The following is a 20000-nucleotide window of genomic DNA, read 5'->3' as shown; positions in this document are numbered from 1 at the left end:
TTCGAGATAAGACACTCAAATCGTGATGACACCCACTCTCCCGCCTGCAGTACAGTTTACGCGAGCGCTGCGGAAATCACTTTCACATCAATGTATATCAGCACACTTTTTTTTTGTTGTTTTTTTTGTTTTGTTTTTTAAGAGCGCTGGATGTCTGGCTTTGCTCTCCAGTTCCGTATCTTACCAAGCGCTATGTAAAGCCCTCTCTCTGTGCAAGCACCCTTCACTAGAGTCATAGCAGAAAATAAACAACTGCTTTTGTTTTGTTTTTTTTTATTTTTATTTCTGTCTGCATAAAAAGTGTACGTACAAGAGAAGATGAGATAGTGACTTCACACAGACAGACGCGCGCACACACACGTGCTCATGCAACATGCTTTCCCTTTTAATGTCCAATTGAGTATCTCATCAGGTTTTTTTTTTTTTTTTTCCCATTTCTCTGCCAGATGAGCGTGAACATGTCCATTGGCCCATTTCTTTCCTGTTTTTTTTCTCTGTTTTCTTTTTTTGTTGTTGTCTTTTTTTCTTCCCCAAATTGTTTGTCGGAGAGATGTAGCCACAAGCACGCTGCCACACTGTCCCTGTGAGAGTGGGGAAAATTGGGCTTGTAAATAGACCTTGCCTATTGCATGTACTTTGCCTGTCAGCCTCTCTCTCCCCTTCTCTCTCTCTCCCCCTCTCTCTCTCTCTCTCTCTCTCTCTCTCAGAGGGTTGTTGTCGCGGGTTTTTGATGAGTCTAGGGAAGAGAAAAAGAGGTGGAGAAGAAGAAGAATTGAATTGGCCTCTGTGCCCATCCACACACTCACACACACACACACACACACACACACAGACAAGCGGTGACCCCGCAGGTTTTTTTTTTTTTGAAAGCTATATTTCATACAGTACCTTGCAGAACCCTGTAATTTCATCCTTTTAAAAGTGTGGGATTGCTGTGATGAGAACTCCAATGGAATAGGACCTGGTGGTGGGGGGGGTGGGGGGGGGGGTGTTAGTAACTAGCCATAGCTGCCATAGTCAACCTCTTAGGGGAGGTTTGGGGGGGTGGGGGGGTCCTGCAATTGTGGGAGGATGGCTCTTGGAGTGATGGTCCAGTGGGTTGGACTGGGGTTTTCATGTGTGTGTGTGTGTTTCTCACAGTGAGTGCTCTTAAGGCATGTTCTTACCACCCATTAAGGAGCAGGCAGAGCGGCCTGTGACTGAAGCACTTTGTGGTCGAATGACAGCACTCCGTTCTTTTTTTCCTCTGTGAGTTCTCTGCATAAACCCCGGCTACGCCTCTGAGGTTCTGTGTTTTTCTTTCTTTTTTTTGTGTAACATGAATACCCCCCCCCCCCCCCACACACACACACACACACACACACACACACACACACACATTCTTGATACCTGAAGGCAACAGGGCGGCATTGACATTAGAGTAATGAAAAGTGACCTTGTGTTTCCTGGCGTTAGTCAGTTAGTAACGACGCACAAGCAAACTGCACATGCTGAGAAAGAACCGAACACTGAGGGTTTTTTTTTAACAAGACTTTACATGTAAACAGGGAAATGGGAGCTCCTGAGTGTGTGTCTGTGTGTGTGTGTGTGTGCGCGCGCAAGATCCGAAACAGACTCTGTCTCTCTCTCTCTTCGGCCATCCATTTTCAGGATGGTCCACAGCGATTATGGAAAATGCGTCGTTTTTTTCTTTGCCTCTGCGTATGAACATATGAACAATTGAACATATCCAGGGTGGCGTTTTTTTTTTTTTTTTCCCCTCATCTTCTTCTTCTTCTTCTTCTTTCCCCAGTGTGCAACTCAAATTTATGAGTTTTGTTTGTTCATTTACTTTAATTACTGATTGAGGTGTTAATTAGTTGATAATTGGTGGGTCACTGAGGATTAGCTGAAAGTCTCCAGAGATGTAGGCACCGCTGAAGCCGTACACAGTCGAGTTATATTATGTAGTCTGTAGAGTAATATCACCAGGTCCTCTCCATTTCTTCCTCTCTGAGGTTCTATTTATATTGTTTTGATTTGTTAGTCAGTTTGCGTGTGTGTGTGTGTGTGTGTGAGAGAGAGAGAGAGAGAGAGTGTGTGCTTGTGTGTGTGTGTGTGTGTGTGTGAGAGAGAGAGAGAGAGAGAGAGAGAGAGAGAGAGTGTGTGTGTGCTTGTGTGTGCTTGTGTGTGTGTGTGTGTGTGTGTGTGTGTGTGTGTGTGTGAGAGAGAGAGAGAGAGAGAGTGTGTGCTTGTGTGTGTGTGTGTGTGTGTGTGTGTGTGTGTGTGTGTGTGTGTGTGCTTGTGTGTGTGTGTGTGCGTGTGTGTGTGTGTGTGTGTTTTGGGGCACAAAAACAACAGGCAGTTGTGTTTTCGTATTCTTTTTCATCGGTCTTTTGGGACGTGTCCGTTGTTAAGACCGGCTGGTGGTTTGCTGGCCCCTGAATTGATTTGGTGCAGTGTGAGAGTGGTGTGTCTGATCCACGTCAGGAGCCCTGAATCATTCACTGATTTCACTCAGCCCCTGGGCGGGTCCATGCATCTGATGTGGATAGAGACAGCAGGCTGAGCAGGCCCAATCATAGAGCAGGTTCTGACACAAGTGGATCCATTGACCAGTGAGCAGTCTGTTCTCTTCTGTGCTCCTCAAGATGCAAGCAGATGTTAAACTATCCTGTCAATCACAGACTCATGGACACACATGCACACACACACACACACCCACGCGCACACACACACATACATACACACGGACATGCACACCACACACACAGAAGTCAATGCTCTATGCAGTCTGGTAATTCTTCTATCTACACATACAAGCACAAATACTATATCTGTCTCCATGTTTCACACATATTCACACATCCAAGCACAACTAAGTCTACAGACAGTTTTTCATATGTGCTTTCTCTCTCTCTCTCTCTCTCTCTCTCACACACACACACACGCACACACACACGGTTGTGCAGAGGGACAGAGTCTGGATGAAGAGAGACTATGAGGTCTTTTACACGGTAGATATGACCCTGGTCATTTCCTGACCAGTCCTATTTCTCAGAAACACGCTCTCTATCTAATGCTGTGATTCTCTTAGAGAAAGTCCTCTTCTCTCCTTATAGAACCTCTGTTTTCCTCAAAGTACATCTCTCAGAATGCTTTGCTTTGACGACATGTGAAGAGGACCTTAAAGAAACCACCCGCAATCCCGTGTGTATTCTTACTGTTGGTTCGTGTTTACTTTTATGAAGGGGAGAATGTCTCTCTGTGTTATTGTACATACGAGATGAGCTCAGTGTGGAATCTGTTTTGGAGCACAGCGCAGCTGAAAGAGATGCTCAGGGGACGCAGGCGGCCAGAGCCACTGCACGCTCACCTTACTCTAATCAACTCCATTCACACTGCGGTGCTCGGACTCACAGCTCCATAAGAGAGAGTGAATGAAAGAGAGAAGACACTCCAGTCAAACACTGCTTCACTCTCGATGGCGAATGAAAAATCCAGCCACGTGAAATTAACGCATAATCCTCATCCCGGTCTCCTCTTCTCTCCTCTTCTCTTCTCTTCTCTTCTCCTCTTTCTCCTCTCCTCTCCTCTTCTCTTCTCTCCTCTCCTCTCCTCCTCTCTTCTCTTCTCTTCTCTTCTCTTCTCCTCTCTCTCCTCCCCTCTTCTCTCCTCTCTCCTCTCCCCTTCTCTTCTCTTCTCTTCTCTTCTCTTCTCTTCTCTCCTCTCTCCTCTTTTCCTCTCTCCTCTTCTCTCTCCTCTCCTCTCCTCTCCTCTCCTCTCTTCTCTTCTCTTCTCTTCTCTTCTCTTCTCTTCTCTTCTCTTCTCTTCTCTTCTCCTCTCTTCTCTTCTCTTCTCTTCTCTTCTCTTCTCTTCTCTTCTCTTCTCTTCTCTTGTCTTCTGTCCTCTCCTTTCTTTTCTTTCCTTTTGGTTATTTCGGTTAATTCAGTTATTTTGGTGGTTATTTTGGTATGTAGTGGAGGGGGTTGGGGGAGGCATCACTTAATATGGACACAACCAAGATGGATAAATTGATGTATTAAAGGCAATGTAAAATCTCTTCTCTCCTCTCCTCTCCTCTCCTCTCCTCTCCTCTCCTCTCCTCTCCTCTCTTCTCCTCTCCTCTCCTCTCCTCTCCTCTCCTCTCCTCTCCTCTTCTCTTCTCTTCTCTTCTCTCCTCTTCTCTCCTCTCTTCTTCTCTCCTGTTCTCTTCTCTCTTCCTCTCTCCTCTCCTCTCCTTTCTTTTCCTTTCCTTTTGGTTATTTCGGTTAATTCGGTTATTTTGGTGGTCTCTCTTCCTCGCGTGTGGACGGACGGTCGCGGCGGGGCCAGACGCCACCGTGCGCGAGGCTGTTGAAACACAGAGCGACGGCCGTGCATTATGTATGTGAGCGGCACGCAGAGCTGGAAAATCGAAGCGCCATTAAAAAGTGTCTTGCGGAGCACCTCCTGCCGCCCCGGCTCTCCGCTTTTATTCATGGAGGTGATGACGCTTTAATAATTCACACGCGTCCCCCTCAGACACCTGGAATTGGGGATTAAAACACCCAGGCACTTAATTGTGTTTGTGTGCGTGTGTGTGTGCGTGCGTGCGTGCGTGTGTGTGTGTGTGTGTGCGTGTGTGTGCTTGTGTGTGTGTGTGTGTGTGCGTGCGCGCATCTGTGTGCATGCGCATGTATGTTTGTGTGTGTGTGTCAGTGTGTATATTTATGTGTATCTCGTAACTGTTAGTACATGCTTGTGTAAGCACGAATGCTTACGTGTGTGTGTGTGTGTGTGTGTGTGTGTGTGTGTGTGTGAGACTTATCTTTTTCACTCTGATTCTGTGACTGTTGGGATTGCTGGTTCTTTGCATCATCGCTCGACCTGTTTGGCTAGTCGCCCCTCAGAGTCGGGCACCGACGTAGACCCAAATAGACGTTCATCTAAACCCCCCCCCCCCCCTTTTTCCTCAGTACCACTGCCAGTAAGCCTTTTCTCACAGTCTGACCCCCCCAGGCAACGCTGCTGTAGCAGTGACTTCACGCATTGCATGATTTCTAGAATTTTCTCCTAAAAGAGAAGAAAAACAATGCAGGTTGCCAGGGACCTTGAGACGCAATCCTTGCAATTTGTTACTTTGAAGTTGCGTTATTTGAGGTTGTGTTATTTCTGGAGAGGGGGGAAAAAAAAAACAAGCAAATATGTTGAAATTTTCAAAGAAAGCCTCACTTTTCAAATATAGCATTTTATCTATAAACAATAATTATGAATGAAATGGGAATAGAATTATGAGCGGTGCGTCCGAGCCCGGTGATGCATTTTTATACTTCTAACGTATGATCTGTATCGTTAAGCTTTATACGGGCTTGGTTTCAGGCTTTGACACCCTCAATGATTTATTTAGCCGTGTTTTTCAAAGCACAGATGTTGGCGTATGAAATATTTACACGCCTGTCTTATGGTTCACCTTTTGTATGGACATCGACAAAGTCCCTCAGTTTCATGTATGAGAAGTTCGTAAGAACCGTGAACTGACTTGATTGTCTTTTTTTTTTTTTTTTTAATGTATCTGTCATACGGTGTAACCCATTCTATAGGTACTATCACCACAGGACGATACGCTGCCCATATGCTCAGCTATGTGTCAAGAGCTCTGTCATTTTAATTATTACAGGGATTTAAAAAAAAAGGAGGGCTTGTGTGGAACATGTATTGAAACCTTCACGCATACAGTTAGATTGATGGAGAGAAATTTTGCTGCATCTGTTTTCGATGACCGTTTGATTTTGGTGTTGTGGACATTAGTAATGATCTGGGATTAAGTTTTTTATAAAACTTTAAGTGTCTATTTCTTTCCTACTGAGCCTCTTAACATCTTAACTGGGACGGCCCAGTTGTGTCCAGTAGCGTAAACTGGGAAATGTAACCCTCTGGTCTTTTGCACTGAACCTTTAAGAACCATTAAAAGTGTGGAAATAGTCAATGGGCTCTTATTTTTTCAGCTTTTGAACGTCCAAGAGCTGGAGTGGCCTCCATAACCGAGACGTGTTAGCCTCAGGCAATGGGTCAGAGGTCATGAGTCCCGAGGGCACATGGGAGGTTGGCCGGTATCAGCGTGCCTGTCTCACGTGGTCTGAAAGCCAGCTCCACAGCTCAGGTTATACCAAATGATCTTTTCAAAGCCTGATTGATCAGGAGCGATACAGGTATCAGGTGAGCGTACCCGCCACTGCCTCGTTCTCTGCTGGCCCGGAGAACATTCTAGAACGCGAAGGCGACTCTTGAAGTCATTTTAGAAGATGGGATAAACTCAGATGGGTTATCTGTGACGCGTCAGGTAACTAAGGTGTCAAGCACTGGTTTGTTTTGTTTTGTTACACTTGCCTTCATGTTTGTTTGGGTCCAGCACTGTAGTTTGATCTCAGGCAACAAAAAGGTAAACAGCAGGGCTGGTAGATGAGGCCACGTTCTAGTCCACGTTCTAGTTTTTCATTCACTGTGTTGTCGGTATCAGTGTTATAACGAGTAATAATCATCGTTTTCTAGACAAAATGTTCACTCCGCATTTGCCCTAGAAACTTTTCATTTTCAGATTCAATGTATAGAATGTAAATTTGACCTTGTCATTTGCTCAGTTCAAGGGATTTGAGAGTTGAAAGGTCACATGCACTTTTATTTATTTATTTTTTTCTCCTTTATAAATTGCTGGTCTATGAGAAAAAAACACTCTTTTTAAACACTGATTAAGAAATGCTGCCCGGGTCTCGTCTTGCTACCCCCCCCCCCCCCCACCCCCAGGTCTTTTTTCTTCACCAAATCAACATCCATATTCAGATTACAAGAGCAGGAGAGTAATTTTCCAAATGGATTTGTGTAAGATGCAGGTAGCGTGTTTACTGTGCCCATGCCATACACATGACCGGTCCTTGCTATACATATGAATGTATAATGAAATGAAGATCTATGTAGGTCATAAAAAGCACTAAGTTCTTTATGTTCTGCCCTGCGCTCTTAAATACTGAGATAATATCAGTTTTCTGGACTTCATGAGCATTAAGCCAAAGAGTTAATACCAGAAGATTTTCCGTTCAACAGGATGGATTATGCAAAATACGCGGCCCATATAATCCAGATAGAGAATATGGATTACAGCTGAAAATATAGTCAAGATATGATGTCAAATGGTGAAACTGCGACGATATATATATATATTTTTTTAAGTTCATTGCCATTTTTAGGCTCTGAGATTATAAAAGTCATGTTATGGGGGTGGGGGTGGGGGGGGGTCAAACAGACATTCATAAGTATCACAGATTGCTTTGGAAATAGAATATAATGTGAGATAACTTTTTAGTCATCCACTTGTTGAGTTTTAAAACCCCTGAGATATTAATTTGTAATGTCTGTTTGACGACTGGCGTTAAAAAGGAAGAACAACCATGGTTAAAGTAAGTGGGCCGCTTTGCTCTCTGAAAAAAAAACAAAACAAAAAAAAAGCAAACTTGCGTGGCAGTGGGGGAACCGTATCTGTGGAGTCTGGTGAAAATAGATGGTGTTTTATCAGAGGACCTGACCTTGCTCACATGCCCCCACTGTGAGGAGCTTGTCATGGCATGTCAGGGCAAACCCCCCCCCCCTCCCCCGCACCCCCCCCGTACGCATGTGGATTAACACCCTGACCAGGTGGCGAAAGTGAACACTGCTTGGGCATGTGTGTGTGTGTGTGTGTGTGTGTGTCTGTGCGTGGGCGTCTGGAGTCCTGAGTATCATGCCCTTGAGATCTTCACCACTTCTCAGCTGGCCACTCACACAAAGCCAAGTCCTGCAACACCAGGCCACACTGAGTATCGACAACCCCTGATTTGATTTGTGTGTGTGTGTGTGTGTTTGTGCGCACATGTGTTTGTTTGTGAGCGTGTGTGTGTGTCTGTGTGTGTGTGTGTGTGTGTGTGTGTGTGTGTGTGTGTTTTTGTATGCGTGAATGTTTTTGTATGTGTGTTTGTATGTGTGTTTGTGCCTGCATGTGTTTGTTTGTGTGTGCACATGCCTGCATGTGTTTGTGTTTGTGTGTGTGTGTGCTTGCATGTGTGTGTGAGTGAATTTGAGCCACAGATCAGTGAGGTGTGTGGACACGCTGATGGTCTCTTTTTACGACATTACGACATTCATTAAAAAGGAGGACCAGAGAGAGAGAGAGAGACAGACAGACAGACAGACAGAGAGAGTGACAGAGAGAGAGAACTGAGCTGATGTTCAGAAAAAAAAGAGGAAATGGTTCAGATTTCAGATGACTCAAACACACAGCTCAGGATTACTGATACCAGGGGTGTCACACAAAGGCAACAGTGACAGAGCTGTCAGTCAGAGCTTTCCAACCTGTGAGAGAGGGGTGGCAGGAGAACTGGACCTTTTCTGAGCACCTTCCCCGTTCTGTGTGTTCGGCCCACAGTTCTCTTCTTTTCCCTTTGAGAAACAGGATGTAGGGTCGCCCCATCCCGATTTAATAAGCATTACCATGAAGGCTGTAAAGATTTCATGTTGCTGACCAAACTGTCTCGAGATTTGGCAAATCCTTTCATTTCCCCGAAAGAATGAGCGAAGAGCGGAGAATAAGGTGCCTCCTCACGTCTGCTGAGTTTGACTCGTGAGTCTGAGCAGAAGTTCAGACGAGTCAGAAAGAAAGACCACCACAGCCCTTCACTCACCTCAATCCCCATCCCCAAAATCATCACCCTCCCCCCAGACAGCAGGAGGGAGTGGAATTCTGAAACATGTTCCCTCCAATTATTCTTGCTTTTCTGCACATTACAGATTATCGACTGAAAGGAGGGGAGAGAGAGAGAGAGAAAGAAGAGAGAGAGAGAGAGAGAGAGAGAAAGAGCGAGAGAGAAAGGAGAAAGGATTTGGACGACTAGCCGATAGCTTAAACGTAGAGTTAGCAGTTTGCCAGAGCTTATCCACCCACACTGAGGAGACATTAGAGAAGGTTTAAGACTTCACCTGGACGTGGAGCAGCTTTCCATGCGCTCTGAAAAAAGCCCCTGACAGGTGGTGAGTAATTGGGTTGAATATCCACTCAGGCAAGAGCTGGGGCTACAAAGGCATTCTCGGCGAGCCTGAAAGGTTTGAATGTGTTCCAGGCGTTGCCGGGGCGGCCCCTGTTGTAAGGCTCTGGGAGCTCACTCTCTGTGAAGTGTTGTACATTAGTTATGTTCAACCTCTCGTCGACTTCATACCGTGTCCTGCGAGAGGAGCTGCACACGGATTACATTATTCATCAGTGCAGGCCCCCTACCACTCCATTATAGTATCTCTGAACCCAGAATGTGGACTCAAACACTCCTCTTCTTTCAGTACTTGTCAGGATTGTGTGTGTGTGTGTGTGTGTGTGTGTGTGAGTGTGTGTATGGGGCGTGTGTGTGGGTGGGGTACATACGTTCTATCTAATGTAAAAGAGAACTGAGAGGTCTCAGTCGGTGGTCTGTTTAATAGACTGTAGAAAAATAATGTACTCTTTTTTCTTTTTTTTTTTTTTTTTCTTTTATAAAACAAGGAATGTGTTTAGTCCATAAAGAATGTGTGTGAAAGCTGAAAGGTTTTGAGCTTTGACTGGAATGTTTGGATGCTCACAGATCTGCCTGTGTCAGGCTTTTTTTGTTGTTGTTGTTGTTTTTGATTGCCTTTTGGAGTTACACCGCTGTGTTGTCCTCTGAGCACTTTACTGTTGATGAGTCAGATGATGAAGGGGACTTGTCTTTCAACAGCGCTGCCGGGAACAGAGTCCCTCTCTTTCTCTCTGTCTCTCTCTCTCCTTCTGTGTTTCTCTCTGTCTCTCTCTCTCTCTCCTTCTGTCTTTCTCTCTTTCTCTCTCTTTCTCTCTCTCACATACTAAGCCATCAAAGCTGAGGCACACACCATTCTTCTCAATGTTGTGTCTGAATTAGCTGAGAGAGAGTGAGAGAGAGAGAGTTAGAGAGGGAGAAAGAGAGAATGTTCTTATCAACAGTTGCTACCCAAACTCTAACACTCAGAACAGAAGGACGACCAGCAGTGTCTGGTCCAGGCTCTCGGTCAGCTGGTTATTAGACACCCTGTTTAACAATGGGTGTGTCAAGAAAGGAGGCTGTGCTTCGGTAACGATCCCCCTCTGTGGTAACACACACTTCAAAACACACACACACACACACACGCACGCTAAACAGTGGAACCCATTCTAGGCGGGAGTTCACACCTGACCCGATGCACACATGCAGGAGTGAATAAAAAGCAGGCGGAACACCTGACCCAGCCGCCTGCCAAAGAGAGATTTGTTCCTTTGCAGCCTGTGGAAGTGTGTAACTGGAGCCCGGGTATCAGGCCTGCGTGGCGTGGGAAGGGCATTGTGAGGACCGATGTCACCTGTAGCTGCCCCGCCCACCCGCTCCCCTCTCCGGTTCAGCCCATTAACCAGGCTCTCCCCACGTCTCGGCCATTAAGTCGATTGAGATTGTGCACGGACACCTAAAACTAAAGCTTACATGTTTAAAAACAAGGCCGTTCAAATGAACTGCTGTCCTGCTTGATTCTGGATTAACGCAGTTGGTCTCTGATTGGCGCGAAGAATGCACAGCACACAGCACACTGTTACCCAGTTTAAAATATCATGAAGTGAAAATGAAAAACAAAACAAACAAACAAAAAAAAAAAACAGGATAGTTGTCTCCCATGACTGAACTTGATGTACCCCCAATGTAAAACATCCCACATCAATTTCCAATGCACTGCCATACTCTGAATGGAATCCACTTTACCTGGGCTCCATCCGTCCCCCCCCCCCCCCCCAAACCCCCTCCACCCCCCGCCCCGAATCGTATTCTGCCCCTCTGCACAGGCCTGGCCGTTGACCTCTACCCTCACTCTTCCTCTCCTCCTTTCTCTCATCTCCACGCCTTTCGCCTCCTTTCATAAGCTGTCTCACTCGGAGAGAAGGGACAGCGGAGCCCTGGTACGCTCCCTGCATTCCAGAGCCAGAGGCTCGGCCACAGCACGCCTCCCTTTCATATGAATGAACAAGACAAGTGTTGCTATCCAGACACCCTCTCCTCCGGCCCTCACCCAGAGAGACAGGGGGAGTCTCCCCCCGCTGTATCTGTTCCACCAGGTCACAGATGGGCCTGCAGAGAGAGAGAGATTTAAAAAAAAAATTTACCCATGAGAGCACAGACACGGGCGAGGAGAGAGAGAAAAAAGTCAGAGAGAAAGAAATAATATAAGTGAGACTGGAGAAAAACAGACTGAGAGAGAGAGAGAGAGAGAGAGAGATGGGCGTAAGCCAAATCTCCTAAATCCATCCGAGATAGGAATCAGATAATGGGATAGAGGCTGCCTGTGATCCACTCGGGCCGTCTGGCGGTGTTGAGCTGCTCTCAGCTGCACAGAGAGCCATTTAGTTGCGTAAAGGTTGGTTGAACTTATTCGCACCTTCTCTCCGTAATGGGATCTAATGACCAGGAGGTGATGGCAAAAAACACCATCTCTCACCTCACTCTCAGTGCAACCCCCCCCCCCCCCCCCCCCCCCCCACACACACACACACACACACACACACACACACACACTCCCCAACAACCCCCACAACTCTTTCCCCTATTTTAGACTGCAGAGAACCTCTCTCACCCCTTAAACTTCTTACTGCCCAGTGTGGAGTAAAAAGGAACAAGGCAAGTTCAGTTAGAGCTCTGATCCCCTGAGAACACACACACACACACACACACACACACACACACTGGAAATCACAATTACCGCCTGAGTGAGTATGAAATACTGAACTCATAAAATGGTCATTCAGATTGATCCTTCATATTTAATAGCCGAAATATCACCCCCGTCCGGCCGCCCCCCCCCCCTCCCCCCCAAACCTCTCACTCATCCATAAACGAATGTATTATTGGGTCGACTGTCAGCTTTGTCCCGGTGGGAAATAGTCCTCTATTAGAGTGCCCATTATAGATGAGACTTTAATGTGCCAACGCATTAGAGGAGACTGGACCCCCAATTACGGCCATTTTACCCTCCAAAGTCCGGACCGGTCTGTAATCTCTGGCCTGTTTGGGCTCGTAAATGCCCTATATGACATCTCTGTTGGCCTGATGGTGATGGATAATACCTCAGTCATTGGTCCATCTGCTAACCAACTGAGATAAGACACTGAAAATTGGTCTGCTGGCCGGCTCTGAACTTTTTTTTTTTTTTTTCCCCTCCGTCCGAATCAAATCAAAGTTCATCAAGGTCAGAAGAAACAAGCTCAGAGTCCTGAACCAGCTCCTTTTGAGTTGATTGACTCAACAGTGACCAAGTTCATGAAAGTATGAAAGTGTGGTCTAGTTCACTCTGCTTTTTTTGAAGCAGTTACAGTTTGAACCCTGGTTCACACCCATTAAATGAGGGCCTTTTTTTTTTCTAAGGTCTCTAACTTAAGAAACATCCAGTTAGCTTGTGGTTCAACCCTTTGAAGACTGGATGACTGTTCTCCTTGGAATAACTGGAATAACTCCCTCGTGTTACATGTGATATAGGTGTTAATCTTAAATTCTCTGCACACAGGTAGGTTACAGTGTATGTTCACTGATGAAGGAAGAGCATCAAACCTCAGCTCTTCATTCTCAGGTCGACGGCATGATCTGATTAGAGCTATTTATTGATCTGAGGAGATCATTTGAGCAGCAAGGATGAAAGAAAAAGAAATGTTTGCACAGAGGGGTCATGTGTCTTTCACTTTCTTCGCATGGTTGACTGTGAAACACTAAGACTTTGACTTTTTTTTTTTTCTTTATCTTTGAAAGCATAACTAATTTTTAACTCTTATTTTTTTGTTTGTTTGTTTGTTTGTTTGTTGTAGGAATTGAAAAGGACCAGTGGGAACGGTTCACTGGGGGCCGGTGCAGCGCTGACGGTCGGCCCGTGGAGTTTCGACAGGGAGGGACTGAAGTTCCTGTCTGTAGGCCTGGCCCTGCTGGCCGTCGTGATGGCGTTGGTCGTCGACAGGCTTCTCTGACGGAGCGACGGGAGGACGGGACGCCGATAGAGGCCCCCGCGGCACGGGCCCCGGCTCTTTCTCTCTCTCTCTCTCTCTCTCTCTCTGTCGGAAAGGATTCAAAACCTCCAGCCTCTGCGGAAGCATGGAAGCAACAGGAATCAGGAGAAAACGTTTTTAAAGACAGTGGAGTGGGGAGTGTTTAAATTCACAAAGACTTTACAGTTTGTCATGAACTGATACAAAAAAAACAAAACAAAAACAACAACAACAACCCTGGGATTTTAGTATTTATTTTTCAATGCAGATATAAATATGATTTCAAAATGGGACTGTAAGGTCGTTCGCCGATTAGTCTTATCCCACTTCCTGTCTCTCTCTCTCGTTTGAGTTTAAATTACGATTTGTGTTCTTATTTTAAAGTGTTTTATTGCCTTCTTTACTGCGTGTCGGTTCTGAAACTGTGAGAGGGTGATCCTCTACATGAGATTGTCTCCACACGATTCTGTTCCTGTTCTCTTTATTTTAGCTTTTTTTTTTTTTTTTTTCAAATCTCGTCCATCTTTCGTTTACTGGTCCGTGCGTCCTGAATTTGGAACCGCGGCGGAGCCCTGATGGACTTTTCTGGTGTTTTTTTGTTCGCTGTGTAGAATGAGTCTAATAAAGGAGAGCTCTATGCATCCCGCCCCGTCTCCCGGGTAGTACTTCTGGAATGTTCTTCTCAGGGGAATACCGAGGAGCCAGAGATATCTGTGTGAGTGTGTGTGTGTGTGTGTGTGTGTGTGTGTGTGTGTGTGTGAATGTGTGAATGTGTGTGTGTGTGTGTGTGTGTGTGTGTGTGTGTGTATGTGTGAATGTGTGTGTGTGTGTGTGTGCATGTGTCTGCATGCATGTGACTGCATTTGTTTGTGTGAGATAGAGAGATTGTGTGTGGGAATATGCACATACATGAGAGTGTGTGTGTGTGTGTGTGTGTGTGTGTGTCTGTGTATACATGCATGTGACTGGATGTGTGTGTGTGTGACTGTGTATGCGTGTGTTTGAATTCTAACATGTTCGATTATAGGGACTCTCATTCTATTGTTGACCGTGGAAAAGATATTTGGAAAATGATTTAGCTCTTTTCTTTAGTGAAACTATGTGAAGTGTGTTGCTGTTCAATGAGATATCAACAGTTCTGTACAACACTGTCATAACAGATATGAAACTGTTATGTTTGTGAGGTAATATTGTTCTCTGTATATTGTAACATTATGTAACATTGCTGGCAATCTAAAGCCCAGAAGTTTAATCCAAGATTACACTTAATCCGAGATTACACAGAGCACGACTTTTGAAAGCCATCGCTTCCCACTCACCTCATTGTTTTCTGGTGCTTGTGTTCACCCCTGTCTTATTTCTACAGCCTTGTTTCGGGCGGTTTAGTGGAAACATCTCCAAGGATCTCAGCGCAGACCCCCTGTCGACCTTAAAACTTACCCAGAGGAGAGTGGTGAGAAGAACGCCACCTGGAGTCTGTACCCGTTACCCCGTCACCCACAGCCCAGCTCTGTCTGAAGAGTCTATACCCGTCACCCACAGCCCAGCTCTGTCTGAAGAGTCTATACCCGTCACCCACAGCCCAGCTCTGTCTGAAGAGTCTATACCCATCACCCACAGCCCAGCTCTGTCTGAAGAGTCTGTACCCGTCACCCACAGCCCAGCTCTGTCTGAAGAGTCTTTACCTGTTACCCACAGCCCAGCTCTGTCTGAAGAGTCTTTACCCGTCACCCACAGCCCAGCTCTGTCTGAAGAGTCTTTACCCGTCACCCACAGCCCAGCTCTGTCTGAAGAGTCTTTACCCGTCACCCACAGCCCAGCTCTGTCTGAAGAGTCTTTACCCGTCACCCACAGCCCAGCTCTGTCTGAAGAGTCTTTACCCGTCACCCACAGCCCAGCTCTGTCTGAAGAGTCTGTACCCGTCACCCACAGCCCAGCTCTGTCTGAAGAGTCTTTACCTGTTACCCACAGCCCAGCTCTGTCTGAAGAGTCTTTACCTGTTACCTACAGCCCAGCTCTGTCTGAAGAGTCTATACCCGTCACCCACAGCCCAGCTCTGTCTGAAGAGTCTTTACCTGTTACCTACAGCCCAGCTCTGTCTGAAGAGTTTGTACCCGTCACCCACAGCCCAGCTCTGTCTGAAGAGTCTGTACCCGTCACCCACAGCCCAGCTCTGTCTGAAGAGTCTTTACCCGTCACCCACAGCCCAGCTCTGTCTGAAGAGTCTGTACCCGTCACCCACAGCCCAGCTCTGTCTGAAGAGTCTTTACCCATCACCCACAGCCCAGCTCTGTCTGAAGAGTCTTTACCTGTTACCCACAGCCCAGCTCTGTCTGAAGAGTCTGTACCCGTCACCCACAGCCCAGCTCTGTCTGAAGAGTCTTTACCCGTCACCCACAGCCCAGCTCTGTCTGAAGAGTCTTTACCCGTCACCCACAGCCCAGCTCTGTCTGAAGAGTCTATACCCGTCACCCACAGCCCAGCTCTGTCTGAAGAGTCTATACCCGTCACCCACAGCCCAGCTCTGTCTGAAGAGTCTTTACCCGTCACCCACAGCCCAGCTCTGTCTGAAGAGTCTTTACCCGTCACCCACAGCCCATCTCTGTCTGAAGAGTCTATACCCGTCACCCACAGCCCAGCTCTGTCTGAAGAGTCTTTACCCATCACCCACAGCCCAGCTCTGTCTGAAGAGTCTTTACCTGTTACCCACAGCCCAGCTCTGTCTGAAGAGTCTATACCCCTCACCCACAGCCCAGCTCTGTCTGAAGAGTCTATACCTGTTACCCACAGCCCAGCTCTGTCTGAAGAGTCTTTACCTGTTACCCACAGCCCAGCTCTGTCTGAAGAGTCTATACCCCTCACCCACAGCCCAGCTCTGTCTGAAGAGTCTTTACCCGTCACCCACAGCCCAGCTCTGTCTGAAGAGTCTTTACCTGTCACCCATAGCCCAGCTCTGTCTGAAGAGTCTTTACCCCTCACCCACAGCCCAGCTCTGTCTGAAGAGTCTTTACCTGTCACCCACAGCCCAGCTCTGTCTGAAGAGTCTTTACCCGTCACCCACAGCCCAGCTCTGTCTGAAGAGTCTTTACCCGTCACCCACAGCCCAGCTCTGTCTGAAGAGTCTATACCCGTCACCCACAGCCCAGCTCTGTCTGAAGAGTCTTTACCCGTCACCCACAGCCCAGCTCTGTCTGAAGAGTCTTTACCCGTCACCCACAGCCCAGCTCTGTCTGAAGAGTCTATACCCATCACCCACAGCCCAGCTCTGTCTGAAGAGTCTATACCCGTCACCCACAGCCCAGCTCTGTCTGAAGAGTCTTTACCCGTCACCCACAGCCCATCTCTGTCTGAAGAGTCTTTACCCGTCACCCACAGCCCAGCTCTGTCTGAAGAGTCTATACCTGTTACCCACAGCCCAGCTCTGTCTGAAGAGTCTGTACCTGTTACCCACAGCCCAGCTCTGTCTGAAGAGTCTATACCCGTCACCCACAGCCCAGCTCTGTCTGAAGAGTCTTTACCTGTTACCTACAGCCCAGCTCTGTCTGAAGAGTCTTTTCCTGTTACCCACAGCCCAGCTCTGTCTGAAGAGTCTTTACCTGTTACCTACAGCCCAGCTCTGTCTAAAGAGTCTGTACCCGTCACCCACAGCCCAGCTCTGTCTGAAGAGTCTGTACCCGTCACCCACAGCCCAGCTCTGTCTGAAGAGTCTATACCCCTCACCCACAGCCCAGCTCTGTCTGAAGAGTCTTGGCTCATTCCCCTGGCACGGTGCTGGAAGAACCTTCTGACAGAGAGACGGTCGGTTTGGATTTGAGACTTGACACTTGTCTGAACGGATCGGGCGGTGGCGCAGAGAGAGAGCGAGAGAGAGAGAGATGTGGGACCAGCGTGAGAAAAGCTTATGCAGGCAGGAGTTTTCACAGAGCATGTTCTGTCTCCGCTGGAGCTTTAGTGGAGATGACGCTGCTCCACGGGGACACAGTCAACAGACGCAGTCTTCTCCTCACTTCTCTTCCTCAGGGTGAGGGGAGCAGCGCTCCACGATCTCCTCCCCAAGGGAGCAGTTGCCTATTTAAGGAAGGAGAAATGGGGCGAATGAGAGGAGACACGTATGTGCTCCGACAACCTGAAAAAGCACAGACAAACAGACGGTGCCCCCCACCCGCCCGCCTTCATAACCTCATCCGAAAAAGTGGAAAAGTGGACTGGTCTTGTTTAGGAATCCCTAATCCAGCCTGTATGAGGAGAGATTTTAGATTAAGAAAAAAAAGAACTGAACCTCTTTCAGACACCACCTCTGGCACACGTGCACACACGCACATTCTACATACTCTAGAGCCAAACGACAGCTCTTTGTAAAGAATGACACGTCTTTATCATTAACAGGTTTATTAACTGTTCACTTCTTGTATATAAAACCATTTGCATTTGATTTCAGGTGAGTGTGTAGCATTGAGAGAGCGAGAGAGAGAGAGAGAGAGAGAGAGAGTGAGCGAGAGCAAGAGAGAGAGAGAGAGAGATTGAGCGAGAGAGAGAGAGAGAGAGAGAGAGAGTGAGTGAGAGAGAGAGGTAGTAGAACAACAGCTGAGGTCTGTCTGTGTTTTGCTTCTGTGGTGTCGTGTTTCTGAAACAGTGAAGTGTGGGCTTAAGCCACACAAGAGTCACTGGGCTGACTGACAGAAAACTGACCGACAGGCTATGCGATGGCCACCTGGCCTTTTCTGGATTTTTTTTTTTTTTTTTCCCTGCTGTTGCCGGGACCGCTGGGAGGCAAACACTTGTATTTTGGCAATGACACATTTTAACAGAGCTCACAATGACAGCGTAATTTTAGTTAATCATTTTCAAACAAGTTTTAATTTGTTTGTTTGTTTAACCTGTGTCGGGGTTGCCTTATCCAAAGCCCTTCAGCGTATTCACTGTTCCCTTGTGCAGAGCTGGTTTTAATGGGTCCCTTCTCAGGAAAGCTTTCATCTCCTTACCATGAAGAAGGATGGTGCAAGGGTTTGATTGGCAGGTCAGTACAGCCGTGTGTGTGAATATCAAACCGCTGTTTGCTCTTCGTAAAGACAGCCAAAGAGAAGAGAAAAGGGGTAGGGGTGGGGGTGGGGGTGGGGGTGGAGAGGGGGGGGGGGGGGGGGGTGCAACAGCCATGTGGAAAACAATGAGGATGACTCGTTTAGGTTTATTTCTCCTGTGAAGAAGTCCATACATATGTATGGGTGCTCAGATCTCAAATCTCTCTCTCTCTCTCTGTCTCTCTCTCCCTCTCTCTATCTCTCTGTCTCTCTCTCTCTTTTTCCCTCCCTCTCTCTGTCTCTCTCTCTCTCTCTCCCTCTCTCTCTGTCTTTGAGGAGAAAGAAAGGAGGCACTGCTGCTCTCCTAATGACCCCTTACTCCGCTTTGGACTGCCAACTCCACAGCTTAGGGGAGGTGTTGAAACTCCCCAGCGTATGGGAGGTGTTGAAAGTCCATTTTTCTCAAATGGCACAGTGTGGAGAGCTCCTGTCCGTCCTGTGTGAGGGCCCGAAGAGCCGCTGCTGCACAGGCCTCTGTGTTTCATCACACACACACACACACACACACACACACACACACCTGTATAGTTTACTGATTTTTTTAAGGATTATCCAGTCAGAGAGATATGAAAATGAGAGACCAGGATCACTGGCAGTGACCGAAGTTTCCAGCAGTGTTGTCCTGAGGTTCACCAGCATGAACACTGTTCTCTCACAAAGGTTTCACTTGTTTTTATGTTAAAAGCAATTATACAAAGAGGATGAGTCCAATAAAAGAGAAATTCATTGACGTTTGACCCGTTTTTTGCTTCTTTAGATAACTGTTAATTACAGTTACTCAACGTAATTTTGAGCAGGAATAATTGCTTTGTTAGCCGTGAGTTTAAGGGAGGTTTTGCTCTGAGCTCTCCGTGTCGTTTGTGCCCTGTTGGTGTCCTGATTAGACACTGTCGTCTAATTAATGCTAATCCAAAAGTGGAGTTCCCGTGGGTGAGTTACATGCTGGCCTTTCATGTCAATTTGGCCTTAACCCCACGGTTTTGCTCTCTGTCGCTCCCTGAATCCGTGCTCTGTCTCACACACAATGCCCTCACTGTGGTCATCAGTAACCTCAAACGGGTGTTCCGCCTCGTGCAGACGTCACGGGTTTGGCGTCATGAAAGGTTCCCGTTGACCCGTAAAGCCGCGGAGACGGACGACGGTCCGAATACGAGACCCTTAATGTAATTCTCTCGTAGGACGTTTCATGGAAAAAAAAAGAAAAAAGAAAGAAAAGTCACATGGTAATTGGAGAATGCGTGGGTGTTGACGGCTGGCTGCCATTATTCTCGAACTCGCGTCCGAGTTCGTCTCTTGGCCGCGGTTCTGTTCACCCCTCGGTGTTTACACAGCGCCGTGTCCGGTCAAGCCGAGCCTGACAACACATAGAAAACCTTATCATGAACTTCCATTCAAACTATTTATTTATTTCTTTTTATATTAACTTACGTATTTGTTTGTTTATTTATTTACTTCATGTAGACTTTAGCCTCTCCGTTCAGCTTGGTGGCCCTAGCTGGAGGCTTTTTTGTTGTTGTTGTTGGTGGTGGTTTTTTTGCTTTATCTAATCCACACACACTCCTCTGTCGTAGCAGTGCATTTTGGGATTTCCGTGGTCCATTGTGAGAGAGACGGGCTCTGTTGAGCATGTTGGTGTCTTGCCAAGTGTGCCTGTGTTTGGGCTTATGCCTTTGACTTTGAGCTAGTGTGAGGGTATTTAAACACGTTTGGGATTGGATGGGGGGGGGGGGGGAGTAGAAGGGTGGTTAAAAGAGGGGGGGCAAAATAAATATTTAGTCTGTCAACAAGGTTGGTCTTAAAAGCCCTGTAATGTTTTACAAGCGATTATAGACTATGACTTGGGGAGGAGAAAATAAACATTTCATGTCAAATTACTATGAGTAATAAAACAATGATTTGGCCCTACC

The 20000-nt window shown here is 46.9% G+C and overlaps 1 protein-coding gene across 1 annotated transcript in view; it reads left to right on the top strand.

The window, feature by feature from the left end:
- The window catches only part of cdkal1 (CDK5 regulatory subunit associated protein 1-like 1), a 336749-nt gene extending 323431 nt beyond the window's left edge, over positions 1-13318 (top strand). Inside the window, exon 15 of the mRNA XM_030781973.1 lies at positions 12842-13318. Coding sequence (XP_030637833.1) covers positions 12842-12997 — 156 coding nt within the window. The 3' untranslated portion in view covers positions 12998-13318. The remainder of the gene's footprint in view (positions 1-12841) is intronic.
- The last annotated feature ends 6682 nt before the right edge of the window (positions 13319-20000 follow it).

This window comes from Chanos chanos, chromosome 8 (assembly GCF_902362185.1).
Source record: "Chanos chanos chromosome 8, fChaCha1.1, whole genome shotgun sequence".
Taxonomy (NCBI): domain Eukaryota; kingdom Metazoa; phylum Chordata; class Actinopteri; order Gonorynchiformes; family Chanidae; genus Chanos; species Chanos chanos.
The sequence above is the reverse complement of the archived record's forward strand: the minus strand, read 5'-3'. Positions and strand labels throughout refer to the sequence as shown.